Genomic DNA, 21,456 nt, shown 5'->3' on the forward strand with positions numbered 1-21,456 from the left:
AAGATGCACTTTGTAGTGTCAGTCCCACAATAGTAAGCTAGTGTTCGTGTAGCAGTGTTTGGGCATTCAGCATAGTAATAAACTGTTCAAAAGAAGTTTCTCAAAAGGAGCAGGAGACGGAAAAATAAGCCTTCTGAAACTTCAATGTGAAATAATTGCAAAGCAAAACAAAAATATGGCAGTCTGTTCGAATGCATTCAGCTTTGCACTTATGTGGAATCACAATCTACTGCTGCGCAACATTCAGTCCCATGTTTCATTAGTATTAACGGTAGAACTAGCACATTCATTGTAACTCTGGTACCGCGCGCCGCCGAATTTGAATCCCGCCAGACGTCATGGACGTCGAAGACCCCTAGATGTCTCTGTACCATCGCGCCGTAAGCTGTGGCGGTGCGCGCCTCCTGGCCCGCTTTCAGTGTGAGGGCGCCACAGTGGAACACGTGGTTCCAGCGGCCAATAGCGGCGCCCCCGATAGAGTATTTAACAGCCGGCCTCTTGCTCAACCAGGTAGGCATAATTACTCTACATCTACATCTACATCCATACTCCGCAAGCCACCTGACGGTGTGTGGCGGAGGGTACCCTGAGTACCTCTATCGGTTCTCCCTTCTATTCCAGTCTCGTATTGTTCGTGGAAAGAAGGATTGTCGGTATGCTTCTGTGTGGGCTCTAATCTCTCTGATTTTATCCTCATGGTCTCTTCGCGAGATATACGTAGGAGGGAGCAATATACTGCTTGACTCTTCGGTGAAAGTATGTTCTCGAAACTTTAACAAAAGCCCGTACCGAGCTACTGAGCGTCTCTCCTGCAGAGTCTTCCACTGGAGTTTATCTATCATCTCCGTAACGCTTTCGCAATTACTAAATGATCCTGTAACGAAGCGCGCTGCTCTCCGTTGGATCTTCTCTATCTCTTCTATCAACCCTACCTGGTGCGGATCCCACACTGCTGAGCAGTATTCAAGCATTGGGCGAACAAGCGTACTGCAACCTACTTCCTTTGTTGTCGGATTGCATTTCCTTAGGATTCTTCCAATGAATCTCAGTCTGGCATCTGCTTTACCGACGATCAACTTTATATGATCATTCCATTTTAAATCACTCCTAATGCGTACTCCCAGATAATTTATGGAATTAACTGCTTCCAGTTGCTGACCTGCTATTTTATAGCTAAATGATAAGGGACCTATCTTTCTATGTATTCGCATCACATTACACTTGTCTACATTGAGATTCAATTGCCATTCCGTGCACCATGCGTCAATTCGCTGCAGATCCTCCTGCATTTCAGTACAATTTTCCATTGTTGCAACCTCTCGATACACCACAGCATCATCTGCAAAAACCCTCAGTGAACTTCCGATGTCATCCACCAGGTCATTTATGTATATTGTGAATAGCAGTGGTCCTATGACACTCCCCTGCGGCACACCTGAAATCACTTTTACTTCGGAAGACTTCTCTCCATTGAGAATGACATGCTGCGTTCTGTTATCTAGGAACTCCTCAATCCAATCACACAATTGATCTGATAGTCCGTATGCTCTTACTTTGTTCATTAAACGACTGTGGGGAACTGTATCGAACGCCTTGCGGAAGTCAAGAAACACGGCATCTACCTGATAAACCCGTGTCTAAGGCCCTCTGAGTCTCGTGGACGAATAAAGCGAGCTGGGTTTCACACGACCGTCTTTTTCGAAACCCATGCTGATTCCTACAGAGTAGATTTCTAGTCTCCAGAAAAGACATTATACTCGAACATAATACGTGTTCCAAAATTCTACAACTGATCGACGTTAGAGATATAGGTCTATAGTTCTGCACATCTGTTCGACGTCCCTTCTTGAAAACGGGGATTACCTGTGCCCTTTTCCAATCCTTTGGAACGCTTCGCTCTTCTAGAGACCTACGGTACACCGCTGTAAGAAGGGGGGCAAGTTCCTTCGCGTACTCTGTGTAAAATCGAACTGGTATCCCATCAGGACCAGCGGCCTTTCCTCTTTTGAGCGATTTTAATTGTTTCTCTATCCCTCTGTCGTCTACTTCGATATCTACCATTTTGTCAACTGTGCGACAATCTAGAGAAGGAAGCACAGTGCAGTCTTCCTCTGTGAAACAGCTTTGGAAGAAGACATTTAGTATTTCGGCCTTTAGTCTGTCATCCTCTGTTTCAGTACCATTTTGGTCACAGAGTGTCTGGACATTTTGTTTTGATCCACCTACCGCTTTGACATAGGACCAAAATTTCTTAGGATTTTCTGCCAAGTCAGGACATAGAACTTTACTTTGGAATTCATTGAAAGCCTCTCGCATAGCCCTCCTCACACTACATTTCGCTTCGCGTAATTTTTGTTTGTCTGCAAGGCTTTGGCTATGTTTATGTTTGCTGTGAAGTTCCCTTTGCTTCCGCAGCAGTTTTCTAACTCGGTTGTTGTACCACGGTGGCTCTTTCCCATCTCTTACGATCTTGTTTGGCACATACTCATCTAACGCATATTGTACCATGGTTTTGAACTTTGTCCACTGATCCTCAACACTATCTGCACTTGAGACAAAACTTTTGTGTTGAGCCGTCAGGTACTCTGTAATCTGCTTTTTGTCACTTTTGCTAAACAGAAAAATCTTCCTACCTTTTTTAATATTTCTATTTACGGCTGAAATCATCGATGCAGTAACCGCTTTATGATCGCTGATTCCCTGTTCTGCATTAACTCATTCAAATAGTTCGGGTCTGTTTGTCACCAGATGGTCTAATATGTTATCGCCACGAGTCGGTTTTCTGTTTAACTGCTCAAGGTAGTTTTCAGATAAAGCACTTAAAAATATTTCACTGGATTCTTTGTCCCTGCCACCCGTTATGAACGTTTGAGTCTCCCAGTCTAGATCCGGCAAATTAAAATCTCCACCCAGAACTATAACATGGTGGGGAAATCTACTCGAAATATTTTCCAAATTATTCTTCAGGTGCTGAGCCACAACAGCTGCTGAGCCCGGGGGCCTATAGAGACATCCAATTACCATGTCTGAGCCTGCTTTAACCGTGACCTTCACCCAAATCATTTCACAATTCCAATCTCCGTCAATTTCCTTCGATACTATTGCACTTCTTATCGCTATAAACACGCCTCCCCCTTCACTGTCCAGCCTATCTCTGCGGTATACATTCCAATCAGAGTTTAGGATTCATTACTGTTTACGTCTGGTTTCAGCCAACTTTCTGTCCCTAGTACTATATGGGCGTTGTGACCGTTTATTAATGAGAGCAGTTCTGGGACCTTTCTATAGACGCTCCTGCAGTTTACTATTAGCACATTAATATTGTTATTCCTTGTTGCATTTTGCCTACTCCTGCCTTGCCGCGTCTCAGGAGGCGTCTTGTCGGGCCTAGGAAGGGAATTCTCTAAACTAAAAAAACCCCAGGTGCACTCCACACGTACTCCGCTACCCTCGTAGCCGCTTCCGGCGTGTAGTGCACGCCTGACCTATTCAGGGGGACCCTACATTTCTCCACCCGATAGCGGAGGTCGAGAAATTTGCACCCCAGCTCTCCGCAGAATCGTCTGAGCCTCTGGTTTAAGCCTTCCACTCGGCTCCAAACCAGAGGACCGCGATCGGTTCTGGGAACGATACTACAAACAGTTAGCTCTGATTCCACCCCGCGAGCGAGGCTTTCCGCCTTCACCAATTCCGCCAACCGCCTGTACGAACTGAGGATGACCTCAGAACCCAGACGGCAGGAGTCATTGGTGCCGACATGAGCAACAATTTGCAGTCCTTCCTTCCGTCTCCTCGACTTCTATATCACCTTTTATGGGCGTCCTATCACCCTAACCCCCACTCTTAAGTATCTTGGCGTCACACTTGACCGTCGCCTCTCCTGGACCTCCGTCTCCGGACAATCGAAGCCAAGGCACGCTCCCGACTCCTTCTCCTCAAGCCCCTTTCTGGCCGAACATGGGGTCTGGACCCCTTCACCATCCTCCACACCTACAAATCCCTCATCCGCCCTATCCTCTGCTATGCCCAACCCGCCTGGATTTCCGCCCCTTTCACCTTTTACAAATCCCTTCAAATCCTAGAATGCCATGCGCTCCACCTCGTCTATTGCATTCGCCTCCCCTCACACATGCGGATTCTGTATGACCTTATCCTGATCCTGCACCTCCTCCTTTTCCTTGAACGGATAGGGATCCTGTAAACCTTCTGTAAACTTGATCCACCTCCCCCATCTTCTCCCACCTCTATCTGCTGCCGTGCCTGTAATCCCACGTCCCACCTGCTCTCCATCTCTCCAATTTCCATACCCTCGCCCAAGGTGGCTTCCGCCAACTCCCCCTGCCTGATGACGCCTCATCCCCTCCATCTACCTCTCCTACTAACTTTGATCCTCCCCTTCCACCCCTACATCTTCTCTCAAGGGCACCCTCTCTCCCTTCTCTCCCTCCTCCTTTCCTCCCTCCCTCCTCTCCCCCGGGCTTCCCTTACTCCCTCCCTTCTTTCGTCCCCCTCTCATCTCCTCTGCCACTGGCATCTACACCCTCCCCTCTCCCTCCTCCCCCACCTTTTCCCCTTTGGCAGGTCCCCGGACTTGTACACGTACAGTGAAATTGGCGCGCTGGAGATCATCGCCATCGGTTTTTTGTGTGTGCCATCGTGTTAGTGCTTTAGTCTTTCACCGCCCATGCTCCATCGTTCACGTGTGTATTTCAACTATCTGTGCTCGTGTACCAGTGCTGAACGGTTCTTTTATTTTTACTACGCCTGTGAACATCTCCATGTTTTTTACTTAGTGTGTCTACTGTTTTTTGTCCATCATTTTGTTTTGATTTTCTATGCTGTCCTAAGTTCCAGTTGTATTATCTGTGGCCGAAGAGCGGCGTAGTATTTCTGCTGCCGGCCTACCTTGTATAAGGTGTTAAAATAACAATAAAAAAGCTCAGCCAGCAAATCTAATCGTTGCGTGAGTCTCGACACACCGCCTCGACAACAGATAACGTGTTTATCTTTCTTTGTTTTCATTAATCGTGGACGTCTTGCATTCGTTTGGTTGGCTCTGTCACTCTGTTGCTTCTTGCGTGTTGTCGTCGTAAGATCTCTCCCCATCGTCCATCGTTGTTTCGTGTCCGACCTTTCCGTTCGTTTGTTTGTTCGCAGGCTGCTCCCCGTTTGGTCCCGCCTCGCTTTCTGGGCCACCCCGAGACCATTCTGGTCGCGGTCACAACAGGTTACAACAGTAACAGGCTTGGATATTCATTGGCATGCTCTCCACAATGTGAATGAGACTTTTCTAGTCAAGCTCGTCACACTATAGGACAGTGGCCTTCCTGAGGCCATCGAGCGTGTGACGAACGGTCTCTGATGCACTCCAAGTTCCAACTGGTTCCAAGCATACTGAATGGTGTTTATGTCCCCTCATACCGCATACCACTCCATTTGATTGATTCCCAGCTCTGGGAAAAAAGGTGTTCCGAGGTGGGTGCAGAATGCATTGTAGTACCGAAAGACGAATTCTTCGACGAAATGTTGACTCTAGGGCAGGGAAACGGGTTTAAACAATTCTGTCCATTACTGCAGGACCGTCAAACTACCCCCCCCTGTAGCGATGTCAGACGATTGCTGTTAATACATCACACTGGCCCAGAACATATTTACCCTCCATCGTGTTGCAAACCTGGGACTGACTGCCTGAGAAGTTCATTGGCACTCTCTTCTACGGCGACCATTAGACATGAGACAAATTTTGCGGTTCTGGATAAAGAGAACCTGAAGCCATTGTTGGAGCGTGGATATTACCACAATATTACGACCATCACTCGTGCGAGCCATCTTAGAATATTGTTCAACTGCGTGGAACCCTTTCCGAATGGAACTAACAGGGAATATTGAAGGAATACAGAGAAGGACACGGCAAATGGTCACAGTTTTGCTAGACCTGTGGGAGAGTGTCACGGAGATGCTGAAAGAACTGAACTGCCACAATCTTTAAGTTAGACAGAAACTACTTACAAAGTTTCAAGGACTGTCTTTAATTGATGACTCTAGGAATATACTACAATGCCTAACTTATCGCTCCTGTAGAGGTCGTGATGACAAGAGTAGATTAACTGCAGCGTGCATTGAGGCATTGAAACAGTCATTCTTCCCACGACCCGTTTGTAATAAGACCCCAAAAAAACCCTAATAACTGGTACTATCGTACGTGTCCCCACCATGCATTTCACAGGCATTTGGAGAGCATGGTTTGAAAGTACCTATTTCTTCAACATAATAGCTACAAATTAGATGTAGAAAGCTACGATTTTAATTATTTAGACTATAATCTTACTTTTACTTTAATGACAGCTAAATTAGATTAGTTTAGTTAAACATTCATTTGCGAAGAGCAAGACATATGATACCATTATTAGTACTGAAAGAAGTGTAGTTACGTCTCTTTAAATTATCATTATCAAAATTAGTTTCCATTTCAGGTGTTGCCTTGTCCACCTTCTTCGCTTGGTCTCTCTTGCATGACGATTTTCAGGCATGAGAGAAATTTTGCAGTCGTGGGTGAAGAGAAATCGACGTCGTCGATACAGGTTCCATTCCAAGTGATGCCCTGGTCATGTTTTTCACACATCACTGTGGTGAAGGATTCTTAATGTGATTCGTAATGGTCGCTTAGAGACCAAACTGGTCGTGTGTGGACGATTGGGTACTGTCTGTATCGACACAACCCTCACACTTGCCTACAGAAAGGCATCTTGTGTTTTCGTGCGGTTTTCCTCGTCCGAATTCCCCGGGGGTGAGTAGTGTACCGTACCTTGTTTCGCAAATTCTTCTAGTTATTTCTCAAATTTGCTTTCGGCAAAGCAAACGCGTGCGTAACAGGGCCGACGGGAAACTTTGCTACATCTCGTTGCTCAGATCCAAGTGCTGTCACGAGGACTTATTTATCAACAACCTTTATTCGCTGACGATGAAGCATTCATAACGCATACTGAAGACAATCTTCAAATATTTATGGACGAGTATTCTACAGAATGCAAGCTCTTCTCTATGTCTGTGACTGTAAAGAAGACTTTGATTGCGGAGCAAGGATACACAGATATGCCTGTCATAATATCAGATTGCTCCTTATTGACTGTTGGCAAAAAATTCTACTACCGCGACTAGCAAGTGTCGGAAGCTCTCTCTCTGGACTACGAAATAGACGCGAGAATTGGAAAAGCGGCGAGCACTTTCGAGAAGCTCCGCACAAGAGATAGGACAACAGACATCTTACGGTGACCACAGAAATGTTCGTCTGTCAAACATTTGTGTTAAGCACCCTCTTGTATGGTGCTAAGGTAAGACATGAACGTCATTCGCCAAATAAGAACGTAAGCTAAATGCCTATCATCTGCGGTGCTCACGAAGCATTCTACGCATAACATACAGAGACCACGTGACAAATGAGATGGTCCCGAATGCTGTGGAGTTCAAATGGTTCAAATGGCTATGAGCACTATGGGACTTGACATCTGAGGTCATCAGTCCCCTAGAACTTAGAACTACTTAAACATAACTAACCTAAGGACATCACACCCATCCATGCCCGAGGCACGATTCGAACCTGCGACCGTAGCAGTTGCGCGGTTCCGGACTGAAGCGCCTAGAACCGCTCGGCCACCACGGCCGGCACTGTGGAGTTACCTAGTATCACCACAACCCCCAAAGAACATCACTTGCGGTGGATAGAACACTTACGTCGTATCGACCCTCCCATTTCGCCCGACGCATACTACTTAACGAGATAGCAGATTCCAAGTAACCACCTGGAAGATCTGCTTTGTGCTTTAAAGATTCTGTAAAGCGCGGCAAGAACGGCGACAAACGGGAGGAGCTCGCCGAAGACCGCAGCAGATGGAGGGAACTCCTCAAGCTGGACAGCAGCAAGTTCCACGATGGCGTCGGGCTCAACAACGAAGCTGCGAAACGAGCGGGTAGACAAGCGTCTCAAGCGAACTCCTCTTTCGGGGTGATATATACGACTGCCCCACCTTTGTGTGCTAAGTGGTGTATCGTTCTAGACTCCAGACTCACCAAAGAAAGTGCCTGCATGATTTCCATTAGGAAATATAGACCACTGATGATGATGATGATGATGATGATGATGATAACCTACATCCATTATTTGCAGGTAGCGGCCGTCAGGTGGTATTACTGGTCGCGACTGCTAGCCAGATCTTCAGTATTTTGTGTCTCACGATAGTGGCTGAATGTTGAAATGACGTCGCTATCGCATAAACCAGTTAGGCTGAAAACTTCCCGGTCTGACAACCCACCTTATCGTAAACTAACAGCACACACAGGCCAAGCTTCAAATGACCCTTGACATACTCAACGGTGTACGCAAGCCGCACTCTCCCACCCACTTGTCCCTCCCAACACCTCTCCATTCTCTCACTCCTCCTGGTTCTCTTTGTTTCTCTCAGAGTTAAGTGTGATGTCAGTCCACCTGTGACGTACTTTGACATATCCCGCACTGCTCCATTCGGACTTTTTTAAACTTATTCCAGTTGTTTTGCACACTGTCCTGTTTTCTTTCGTCCATTTGTTCCCTGCTAACCAAGTTGCGTTCCATGTAATCTTATTCAATCTCTTTCTCTCCGTCTTCCTGATGTGCCAGTCAAATGTCAGTCTTCTCTTCCGTATCATGCTTGAAATTGTTTCAACACTCTCATACAATTCCTGCATTAGTCTATGTGGCCAGACTTCACCTTGTATTTTCGTGCCCCAGAGTCTCTCAAAAACTCTCTTTTCTCCTCCTCCAGCCAGATACAAGCTTTCGTGCGCAAGACGCTCGTGTCCGTTACGCACAATGCGGCATTTCTGGGTGTTGACATGTCTCAGTTTGGTGTTCCTGGGTAGGTTTTTATTTCCACAGGTTGTCTTTTGCAACATAGTGAAGTTTTTGTGGAGTTTGGGACCTGTCTGTCATGTTCTTTTTGGTCCGTAACTTTCCCGTGATGTATATTCCCCAGGTAATGGAAGCAGATCACATTGTCCACCATTTGATCTTCAGTCTTCCAGTTGGTCATTGCATTGACGACCTTGTTGTTATTGTACGCTGTCTCTATTATATACAACAGTAGTTACACAGATTTAATTATCACTTCTCCTGCCGCTGTGGCCGAGCGGTTCTAGGTGTTTCTGTCCGGAACCGCGCTGCTGCTACGGTCGCAGGTTCGGATCTTGCCTCGGGTATGGATGTGTGTGATGTCCTTAGGTTAGTTAGGTTTAAGTAGTTCTAAGTTCTAGGGGACTGATGACCTCAGATGTCAAGTCCCATAGTGCTTAGACCCATTTTAACCAATTTTGAATTATCACTTCGAAAAACTCATGCTCAGACTGTGAAACCTGGTAATTGAGTGTTAGTACTCTTTTCATCTTCAGTCTTCAATGCGTCACACTTTCCTCAACAATGGAGCAACTGGTCATAGCAGTCTGCATTTTGGCTCTTCAGGAAATTTTCCATCTCGCCGAGATTTTGCAAATGTGTTATTGCTGATATTTGTTTTCTCGGCATAACCTCGTGGCCCAAATCATATTTCTGTGCCTAACGTTTCTTCTCCAATGCTGGAGACATCATTAGAAGCCTTAGCAACCCATAAATCAGTTATAGTCTCAAACAAGCTCAAGGAGCCGAAATTTTTGTATGTCCCCACGCAACGTCCGGTTCGTGACGTCACTAGACCGCTGCCTGGGATCGCGAAGTCACGCTGACGCATGTTATGGATCTAGTAGTGAAGTTGTTTTTGCGCTGTTGAATTTCTATGGCCCCTCTGCACATTCAATCTTAATTATGATTTGACGTTACTAGAACTACAGCCTCAGAGATACAAATTTCGTGGCTCCCTGGTCCCAGATTCGCTACTGCTATTTATCCGTTTTGTTCAGGCGACAATTGATCTCGTGTTTCTTAAAGCGGATACTGATCCGTTACTACTGCTATTTATCCATCTTGTCCAAGCGACAATTGATCTTGTTCTTCTTAAAGCGGGTGTTAATGCTTCTTGATGTAGTTCCTATTTGCATTTAATCACAAGTACAATAGATTTTACTTCTGCCATGGAAAGCGCCAGGACCAGACAGAAAATAAGGAAGATTGAAGTTAGACAAGTCGTGGGCTTTAGTACTCCACAGCGGCACCGACAACGGTTGTCAGACGTCATTACCTGAGGCCGCCCGATAACATTGGCCGACAGATTGGTCACGGTGTATCCAATCTTCTTCGCCAGGTTTTGTAGGAATCAAGGAGGTTAGGTCAGGTTAGTAAGTTACTTCTATTCCATGTACGAAGTAGGTTAGCTTTTAACCTCCAAGTGTGGGATGGGTTCTGTAGTAACCTCGTCGCCTCTATATAGTCTTTTACCACAAGGAAGCAAGGGAGAGGAGGATGGCCGATATCCTATTTCTACAACACAAATGCACACATGGATTAATATGGTTCTTTATTTACATAACTGAAAGAATTTACTTAACTGGGATAGAGTCCATGTGTTATGGTACAAGCTCTTCAGCAATAGTTCTCTTGCAGACAATAACGGTAATCTTGCTATTACAACTTAAGTCTCACTATAAGTCCTGCTTGACCACTACTCTGGTCGCTATGTACTGTCGTAGCCTGAATGAGTCAGTGCTCCCTCCAGTCAGCGGTGGCGGCCTAAATACGTGGTATCGAGAGGGCGTTGGCTGTGTGTTGCTAGTCAGTGTGTCTCTGGCCTGTCTCATGATAGGCGCGCTTGATCCAGAGCCTAGTATCGATCTTCGCACTATATCTTTGACGACCGGTGTGCTGGCGACAGATTACGCCGGCACAGGTACCATCAAGCATCTATGCTTGGAGACAGCTGCAATGCGACGTTTACTACTAAAAAGACGCAGAATGGGTGTAAATAAGCTGTGTCTATCTCGAAAGGAATGTGGCGAGTGTTGTATACTTTGTCGTCAGTTACCAGGAGACCCAGACAACTTTCATTAATACACTCCTGGAAATTGAAATAAGAACACCGTGAATTCATTGTCCCAGGAAGGGGAAACTTTATTGACACATTCCTGGGGTCAGATACATCACATGATCACACTGACAGAACCACAGGCACATAGACACAGGCAACAGAGCATGCACAATGTCGGCACTAGTACAGTGTATATCCACCTTTCGCAGCAATGCAGGGTGCTATTCTCCCATGGAGACGATCTTATAGATGCTGGATGTAGTCCTGTGGAACGGCTTGCCATGCCATTTCCACCTGGCGCCTCAGTTGGACCAGCGTTCGTGCTGGACGTGCAGACCGCGTGAGACGACGCTTCATCCAGTCCCAAACATGCTCAATGGGGGACAGATCCGGAGATCTTGCTGGCCAGGGTAGTTGACTTACACCTTCTAGAGCACGTTGGGTGGCACGGGATACATGCGGACGTGCATTGTCCTGTTGGAACAGCAAGTTCCCTTGCCGGTCTAGGAATGGTAGAACGATGGGTTCGATGACGGTTTGGATGTACCGTGCACTATTCAGTGTCCCCTCGACGATCACCAGAGGTGTACGGCCAGTGTAGGAGATCGCTCCCCACACCATGATGCCGGGTGTTGGCCCTGTGTTCCTCGGTCGTATGCAGTCCTGATTGTGGCGCTCACCTGCACGGCGCCAAACACGCATACGACCATCATTGGCACCAAGGCAGAAGCGACTCTCATCGCTGAAGACGACACGTCTCCATTCGTCCCTCCATTCATCCCAGGAGCAACAGTGTCCCTAATTTGCTGGGAAGTGGCGGTGCGGTCCCCTACGGCACTACGTAGGACCCTACGGTCTTGGCGTGCATCCGTGCGTCGCTGCGGTCCGGTCCCAGGTCGACGGGCACGTGCACCTTCCGCCGACCACTGGCGACAACATCGATGTACTATGGAGACCTCACGCCCCACGTGTTGAGCAATTCGGCGGTACGTCCACCCGGCCTCCCGCATGCCCACTATACGCCCTCGCTCAAAGTCCGTCAACTGCACATACGGTTCACGTCAACGCTATCGCGGCATGCTACCAGTGTTAAAGACTGCGATGGAGCTCCGTATGCCACGGCAAACTGGCTGACACTGACGGCGGCGGTGCACAAATGCTGCGCAGCTAACGCCATTCGACGGCCAACACCGCGGTTCCTGATGTGTCCGCTGTGCCGTGTATGTGATCATTGCTTGTACAGCCCTCTCGCAGTGTCCGGAGCAAGTATGGTGGGTCTGACACACCGGTGTCAATGTGTTCTTTTTTCCATTTCCAGGAGTGTATGTGAGATGAATGGAAAAACCCCCTGCCACAAAAGCTATAAACGCTGTAACTTTCTGACGCTGCTTGCCTTCTACCACCGCCGATTACCGTCAGAAAGGGCTACCTCCTTTGAATGTAACAAGATTCACTTAATTTTTTACTATTTATAGATGTGTATTATGAACATACGTAGTTCCAGACACACGCCGCGTTAAGGATCTCTCCAAAGTACGGTGTTCCGAGTATGGTATATTATGCTTCACTCGTAGGATGTAGGACTTAGGTGTATAAAGTTTTTGCCAATGAGATTATGAGCACATAATGGTTAAGTTACGCGGTGAAAGCAAATAATGTTTCTGTTGCGTGATGCATGGATAATTTTGTGTTAATAAGCAAATACTATTTAATTAATAGATGGTAGATTTGTTGTTTCACAGTAGCTCACTTTATTCTAAGAATGACGAAAATTAATGCTATACTGGCAGCATATTCAGATAATCATATTGCGGTACTGGAAGCTTCAATGCTCTTTAAACATTTATCTGGTGGACCTGAGACAGGAACTAACAAGGTTCTTGGTGACAGTGTAACTTCAGATTGAGTGTAGCTTTTAATAAAGAAAATCAACTGTATTACGCTGTCTTTTAGTTCACTTGCACAAAAAATAGCTCTAAATTCGGAATAAATTTAATATTTGGGGTTCAAGAGAGAAGACAGCTTTTAAATTAGTTCTTAGGACATCGTAAATAGCACCCAACATATTAGACAAAAACTTCGAAACTGAAATTTTCAGAACGTGGTCTAAGGCTAAATATTCGAAAGATCTAATGACCAGACGTCGAATATCGGAAGTGTCACTTTTAGTTTTACTTGAGTCAGAACTGCATCTTTAATGTGAGTGTTGGATTTCTTAATGGAACTCAAATCATACTTCTACAATTGTCGAAATTAACTTTCGTTATATGAAAGCGTCTCACTTATGGGTATTCGCCTTTACGTACTCGAGATGATTAATGATGACCCTGCAAAGCAATATTACAAACACTATGTTTTGCTGAATAGATTTGAGGTTGTGATAAGTGAATTAACCTTCAATGACTGTCATTCGGCGTACTTGTGAGACCAACATAAAGTTTAGAATAAGATACCCCGAACATCTAGGGCTCTGAAAAGTGGAGACACATACACCACAACTGAAAACCACTTCATGTAACAGACTCGCCACCCTACTGGTATACAACCGCCAGTAAGTAATAGTAGTACTTTGTTGGCAGATAATGTGCATCTACCATATCTCAAAAAAGATCCATTTCAGTAACTTTCAGCAAAAGATACGCCATCCTTCTTTCTTTAACATATAATTTTTGAGGTTACAGTCTATACCTAAAATTTCAGATAAAAATTTTACGTATTTCTGGTTTCCAATAAACCTGTAATTTCAGTCCATAGATTCCAAACTATACCCCGAGTATGATATTTAAGTTACTTTGTTACTGATCTATGTTCTGTAACTACCAGGGACGATGCGACGAAGCATCTGCAGGCGCTGAAGGACCGCGCAAACCAGGACCAGATGGCGCAGACCAAGGAGATAAACAAGCTGCAGCGCTACTGCGGCCGGCAGACCATCATCCGCGACTTCATGGCCACCAAGGGACACCAGAGGATCACCGCGGACGTCGTAGCCCAGAGGATACAGAAGAAAGGTGCGCAAATCCGGTAGTCTTTCTATAATTGTAGGTGGTGCAATGTCCTCGAGCAAAATTACTCCCAACGGTCTTAATGAGTTGTCAGAAAAGGATAACTCTTCCCCTTTGTGATCAACTACTCGACACTGAAAGTACCCAGAAGTTTATGTGCGTTACCTCGCCAAAGGTTTGTAAAAATGACACTTGGAGAATATATTTTCATCCCCAACAGACAACGTTGATTCGAGGGCGTGAGACAATTCTGTCGAATCCTTCGTTCCTTTTGTCAATCTAAGATCATATCAACATCAGTCAACATCTAATCAAATTGTATAACTTCCCGTTGTTAGCAGCCACCCACAGACGGTCTTTTCTAAGGAGTTTGCCCTGGCCTACAGGGCAGCTAATACTAACACCCCTCTGGAGTCTGAACTGACATCACACCCTGCCTCGAGCTTAGAAAGCACCGGCTTCTCCCTACTTTCAGTGGGTCCCTGATTCATTAGGAGAGGTGAGTAGGGGATACAATTCGAATTTAAAAATAGGTTAGAACTAACAACTGGATTATTCTGAGAACAGAGTTCCAAACAAAAACCGAGAGCGGTTTTTGGTGAATGACGTCTGACATGTTGGGCATTTGTTATAAAGAACATCGTCCTTGTTAAAAAAAGAATCGATTGTTAGTCTAATTACTGTTTTGTATCATATGAAGCGCCATCCGTTGGTCATTTTCTGCACATTTTTTTGATTTCAATTAAACCCCATATAATTTCAAAGGTACATGTCAGTTTTTACCCCTCTACTTATGTTACTCCGTGCAATACTGAATTTGCAAATAGTAACGGGCTTTTGGGTAACTTGTAGATATGAAGATTTATTTAACTTTCTACAATCCATTTCCAGAGTAAATTTCTTAGTATTTACAACTGTCTCTCAGTGTTAACGTATCACTTGGTACAGATTTATGTACAAGATTGCTCACTTGAAGAATAGTTGATATAATGTTCACATCAAGTTCTCCATAAGATATTTAATAGACTGCTGGCCTATCCAAATCGATGCTGCCGTCTTCATCATTAACCGCGAATTGAGCCGACTGTTCCTCTCCTCAGCTGTAAGTAGGCCATCGACTGCGGTGGCGTGGCGAACCTCTAGGGGGCGTGGCTACGCTGGCGTCATTCATTTGTCCCTGGTGGATGCAGCGACTATACTCTTCTGTGGTTTAGTTGCGAGGAGCCAACCTTCCATTGGCGATCTGGATGCAAACTAGCGACTGAGAGAATGATTATGGTGGTTCCTGCACCCCGGACTTCTATGACACTGCACTTCAGTGAACTTCCTACCATAAAAACAGGGCCGACGACTTCTTGTTCCAGCCTAAGAAACTGCGGTGGGAGGTTTCTCATTTTGCCTCACTTCCAACCATTGGAAATGGTTGTCCCTGCACCTCCATGCTCCCACAGGCTGGATAAGTAGCCTTTGGAAATTTTATGTGCTTTCAAGCGATTGCCATCATTTTGATGCAATTATCAGTTTTTCTCTGAATGACGGCGATTGAAATCCAATTTCGGATTTCTTAGTCTTAGCAGGATGTAGGCCTTTACAGAAGAGGGTCATAAACAGGAGCAACAAATGAGCAATGTACTGAAGGTTGATTGGCTAAAGGACTTAAATGTTAAAACAATCTCGTAGAACTATTTTTCTAGCTCTAAGAAGCGGAACTCAGTTGGGAGCTTTTTTGAGAATAGGACGCGAGTCGTGGTCCCTGTGGGATGAAGTGGTGCCTTGAAAAGTTACGTTGAGTGTGTTTAAGTCGGGTGTGAGTGATCCTTAATGATCCGTAAAGTTGTCTCCCTGCGAAGAAAGTTTGTAAAGTTCGCAAGTGCGATCCCAAGAGCGGTCGTGGGACTCACTTGGCAATTTGTCTGTTTCAAGGAAGTGTTGGAGTTAAGTGGTCGCACACGAACCCGGCAGGGGGAGTGGAGCCACTAACTGTAGTAGCTGGAGCTCTGGGTTAACGAACGAAGCAGAATTGAGGAAGTCTAATGAAATGCAATAAATTCCATAATGAAATTTTCACTCGGCAGCGGAGTGTGTGCTGATATGAAACTTCCTGGCACGTCAAAACTGTGTGCCGGACCGAGACTTGAACTCGGGACCTTTGCCTTTCGCGAGCAAGTGCTCTACTGGCGGAAATAAAGCTGTAAGGACGGGTTGTGAGTCGTACTTGGGTAGCTCAGATGGTAGAGCACTTGTCAGCGAAAGGAAAAGGTCCCGAGTTCGAGTCTCGGTACGGCACACAGTTTTGATATGCCAGGAAGTTTTTACAATAAATTCCTTTTGTTTCAATGGAAACTTGAAGTATGGTGTTCTCATGTGTGCACTTACTCTTGACTTTAGACTGTGTTCCTGTTTTGTTTGCGGAGGTACTAACCTCAAAATAAAAGAGCGCAAATCGATGGAAAACAACGCGGCATTGACCGCAACACACGAACATCCACAGAGAAGCTACGAATAACATAAAGTTCCAAATCGAGAAAGTCAACTGCGCAAGGAAACCATACCAACTGACCGAAAAAGTTGGCTCAAAAAGCCGTGTTGAAAAATCAGTTCAGCGCATCGATTCAAAGATCGATTGCAACTTCTGTTAACATGAAAGGAAAAACAGATGCCACGAGAATGTGGAACAAGGAACGCAAAAGGCTGACAGTAAAGTGAAGAATAAATCATCGTTAAGCAAAATTGTCATTCTGTTGGATGTTTCCCACTCGTCGCTTATAGGGTGCCTAAAGGATGATGCGTTCTCGGAATGCTATACAACAATTCAAGCAAATGACATTAGTAGTTTTATTTCTATAAAGAAATTGACAATACTTAACTTTGGGGTTACATCGTTGTCGCAAGTAGCACACAAACAGTAAGATTCTTCATTATAGTCAAAGTCCAGACAAGTAACTGACAAGGATCACAACTAGTTGTTCTTGTAGCACGGTCCGTAAATACGTTCCACTAATGTCAGTACACGGTGGCGATCTGAGCGGCCGAGGCTGGCCGGAGCGACGTTTATATTCATTTCTTGCAGTTTCCTCACCGCCTTCTCTGGTTTTCCCTTCTTCGTCTTCGTTCCGGCGCTGGTGGTTGCGCCAGAACATATTCAGTCGATCAATACTGAAAGAACGACAAATATTATCGACTCTTAATGATTTTAATACAACAGCTGCTGATACTTTGTCAAAATGAAGGAAAAGCATCTATGTCCAAGAACTTTTGAAATTTTAGTGGGATTTAGACAGAGTAGACCCAAATAACAAGAAGAGTTTCACCCAACTGAGTGAAGGACTGAGTCCCTACACATATCCTCGAGTTCTTGCAGTTTAATCCTACTCCTATTTAGTTCCACACAGTTTCACACCAATGGCTTGTTTAGGCTTATCAGAATGTGTATTCCTGTAGCAATGATCGTAGTGTAGTCGCTAGAACACTCCGTTTTGGGTTCAGTATTATTAGAAAAATGAAGCTAATTTTACTTATTGAATGATTTCTGTACTCCTCTGATTGTTGTGTGGCCTGCCTTCTGAACTTTATCAAGCGCTGTAGCAGATGACAGTCAGTGCTGAATGCAGACATGCTCAAAGATATCCGCAGTTCTAGGAGAGAAAATTGTTTGGTGCATGCTACCCATGTCATTATTAGTAAAATAATATTGGCCTCTTTCTACTGAGAAACTCAAAGGCAGCGACTCGTTAAATAAGAATTTGAGTATTAAGGATGGATGAATGTGAAGAAACTGTTGGACGGAAGCATGGAGAGCTCCCTGCTTTTTCGCAATGTTTCGGATGGCAACTAGAGTAAGAATCTGGTGCCACATAATACTGCAGAATCATAAAATGTTAATTTTCTCACTTGATACTAAAATGTGTGCTATGGAATAAGTGGAATAAATGAATTATATGCTTCTCGGAAAACGTATTTACTCGTGTACTACTTTCGAGTGCAGAGAAGCTCCTTATCTCTTTGTTGTGCGTTGCATAGATGTGGTATCTGCTGAGGAGGTTCTTTCTTCTTGGGATGAAAGTGGAGTGAACAATCATCTCCGATTTATATTCTTACGACTGATGACGTGATACCAGTTTTACACATTCTATGAGATATGTGGACAAGCCTTATTCCGTCAACTTGAAGAACGTGCTGATAATGAGGCCTGCCCACTGCATTCTGAGCCAAGATGACGGCTTTGTATTTATATCTTAGCCCCTGCCGTAACGTTCGGTCAGCCAACTTTAACACATGGATATGGCACTGCGCATCCTTCATCACTTCACTTGTCCCAAATCACGTCCTCAAGAGCGCACTGCCAATTTTAAATATATTTTGGACTTAATGCGTCACATATTTAATAAGGGAATATGCATGGCACGAGCTGCGTAAAAATTAATTTTGTTGCTTTCTGCCATGTTAAAATACTTCACTGGGATATTTAATGCTTTTTCTATTGTCTCATTTGTTTTTAACTCTGTTGGTATTCATTTATACGTTCCGCCCGCGCACATACACGCACGCACACGCCCGCGCTCACATCTACGCGCGCGAGCACTCAGACACACACACACACACACACACACACACACACACACACACAGTATCCACCGAGCTAGGTGTCGGAGTGGCTAGCACGCTGGACTCGCATTCAGAGACGATGGTTCAAATTCTCAACGAGCCACCCAAATTAGGTGTTCCGTAATTTCCTTAAATCGCCCCAGGCAATTGCCGGGATGGTTTCCCCTGAAAAGGGATTTCCTTCCCCATCCTTTCGTAATCCGAGCTTGTGCTCCGTCTCTAATGATCACGTCGTCGACAGGCTATTGAACTCTAAATCTTCCTTCCGTCCTTCGTTGTGTCCAGTGAGAGAGATGACCGATACCTGTGGGTAAACACCATTGGTTTCGTATATCACAATCTCTGTGCCTTGTGAGAGGTTTGCCAATGTCTTGGTGGGGAAAGAGCTGTGGGAAGTAGGCTGAAAGATGTTAAACTTTTCTGATGGAGAGCTATTACAAAGGAATGAATGACTCATTGTGAGAAGATAACTACAAGGATTTTGCGGAAGGATATAGTGTTAGTAACCATTCCATCCACCATAAGAATACATAATTTCTCAAAGACGACGTGACATTGATTCTGCAAAGTTCCTCGATATTGTAGAGTGATGGTTCATCTTCTACAAAGCGTTTCCTACATTCGTCCAAAGGTCACTTGCATTTGCGGATCCGCGTGACAGCGACTTTGAATTCTCTCTCCACATATTCTCCATTGGGGAGGTCCAGTGATCGCGGAAGGAATGCTTTTGCCATTAGTTTGACCTAGAAACAATACTGAACAACTCTGTTCAGATGGATTGGTATGTGGCCTTGTAAATCAATTGTTATCAATTTATTTTTAAGTAAAGCATTTCTAATTAAGCAAGTTTGTCTCCATCGGAGCAGCTGTGTCAGCGATTGTAGCATATTTCAAAGAGAGAAAAGTAATTCAGGAATCAGTTGACAATTCAATCTCTATTTTTACTGCACATCTAGATTTCAGCTGTTGAATAACTATTTTCAGTGCGTTTAAATCGAGTCGTTTAATGTCGTCAAGTTTTTGACAGCACATGCTACAGCACTGTAAACAACAGTCTCTGTTAGTATCTGGTCACTTACACCTTAAATTCGTATAGTAAGGGACTGGATTCGTGACTAATTGCTGAATTTCTTTTCATTTTCTTTGCCATTTGAATTTAGTACACTGTATCAGTATTTTATATACTGGGCAAGAATTCAGTTCCTGTCATACTAGGGGTATTCGGAAAGTAAGGTCCGATCGATTGCGAAATGGAAACTACAGTGAAAGTCTGATGACGCTTTGCATAGATTTGTTGGACAGATTGTCTAGTATTCCCGCCGATCGCATCACTTCGCTCTTTTCAGTTCTGCCCACACAGTGAGTACGTAAAGGTATACAGTGAAAATCCGATGAAGCTTTCGATAGATTTGTTGGACAGTGTCTCTAGTATTCCCGCCGATCGCATCACTTCGCTCTTTTCAGTTCTGCCCACACAGTGAGTACGTAAAGGTATACAGTGAAAATCCGATGAAGCTTTCGATAGTTTTGTTGGACAGTGTCTCTAGTATTCCCGCCGATCGCATCACTTCGCTCTTTTCAGTTCTGCCCACACGGTGAGTTCGTAAAGATATCTACAAACAAGAGTCTCCTGCCAACTATGAGTGCCTGTGGGAGATTTCGCCTGAATTCGTGCAGCCCACACAGTGTAAATGTCATGCATCTACTTCTTCATGACAATTCTCAACCCAGCTCTGCAGGGCAATGAAGATGCTCCTGCAACGTTTTGGATGGGAGGCATTTGATCACCTATCATACAACCCGGCTTGGCTGCCTCTGATTTTCATTTCTGTACACATGAACTGCTGGCTACTAGGACCAGAGCTGCAGATCAAAGCAGAGAATTGGCGGAAAGCACAGGCGACTACGTTGTACAACGAAAGTATTTAAAAGTTGGTACAACGATACGACAAATGCCTGAGTCGGAGAGGCGACAATGTAGGGAAGCAACTGGAAGATGTAGCAAACTGTTGCAAATAAAACGTTTTTGATCTTCAGTGTGATTACCATTTCGCTACCAATAGGACATTACTTTCTGAATAGTCCTCGTAGGTGAGAGGTCTAGATTAAATTGTATGCAGCATCCGCACCTACACACTGGCTGGAGAGCAATCGCACGAACAACCGCGTCCCATGGGTGGTTTAGGCTCAAATGTCATGTGCTATGGGCATAGGCATCTGCCTGATAAAATGACAACAGTTCCGAGAAGCAATCCAGCACGACAACAGCCATACCAGCGCTCCTTGTTAACAGCTGGAACTCAGGACTCGACCACTACAGGCTTCACTCTCGCCGCCTGTCGTCGTTGCAATTGGCGACAAGAGGCGCAGCCACCGCGGTACTACTACATGTGCCAGAAGATAGTCTGCTCTCTGTACTTCCTCCTCAGCAGTACTTAGGCCGGCGCACGGCCCCAGAAGAGTCATTCCTCATCGGCATTAACTGCGAGAAATTACTCCGAATGCGCTCTAGTCACTCATTCGGAGTGCTGGACGGACCACTCTCTCGCCAGGCACTGACGTTCAGACCTAGGCCTTATACTACCTGTTAGAGCTTTTCATCACGAACTTCCTACAGCGTAGGCTTCGATTATCTATTACCAGATAGTAGCCTTCCTACAACTGTTAAAAGCTTGTTATGTTTCTATGACTAATATCAAATGAAATTACATGGTTCGAGAGACCTTTTAAAATCTCAAGCATCTATGACCCATATATACGCTGATCGCAACGGATGAAAGTGCTTACCAAGGGCGGGGTTTGAACCCAGGTCTAGTACTCACTAGGCAGTTCGCTAACCACTACGCCATCCTGACACTGTG

General features: G+C 45.1%; 1 protein-coding gene across 1 annotated transcript in view; it reads left to right on the forward strand.

Moving 5' to 3' along the window:
* LOC126285066 (uncharacterized) overlaps nucleotides 1-14,013 on the forward strand; it is a 48,641-nt gene extending 34,628 nt beyond the window's left edge. The window contains exon 5 of the mRNA XM_049984389.1: nucleotides 13,809-14,013. Coding sequence (XP_049840346.1) covers nucleotides 13,809-14,013 — 205 coding nt within the window. The remainder of the gene's footprint in view (nucleotides 1-13,808) is intronic.
* The last annotated feature ends 7,443 nt before the right edge of the window (nucleotides 14,014-21,456 follow it).

Source organism: Schistocerca gregaria, chromosome 8 (assembly GCF_023897955.1).
Source record: "Schistocerca gregaria isolate iqSchGreg1 chromosome 8, iqSchGreg1.2, whole genome shotgun sequence".
NCBI lineage: Eukaryota > Metazoa > Arthropoda > Insecta > Orthoptera > Acrididae > Schistocerca > Schistocerca gregaria.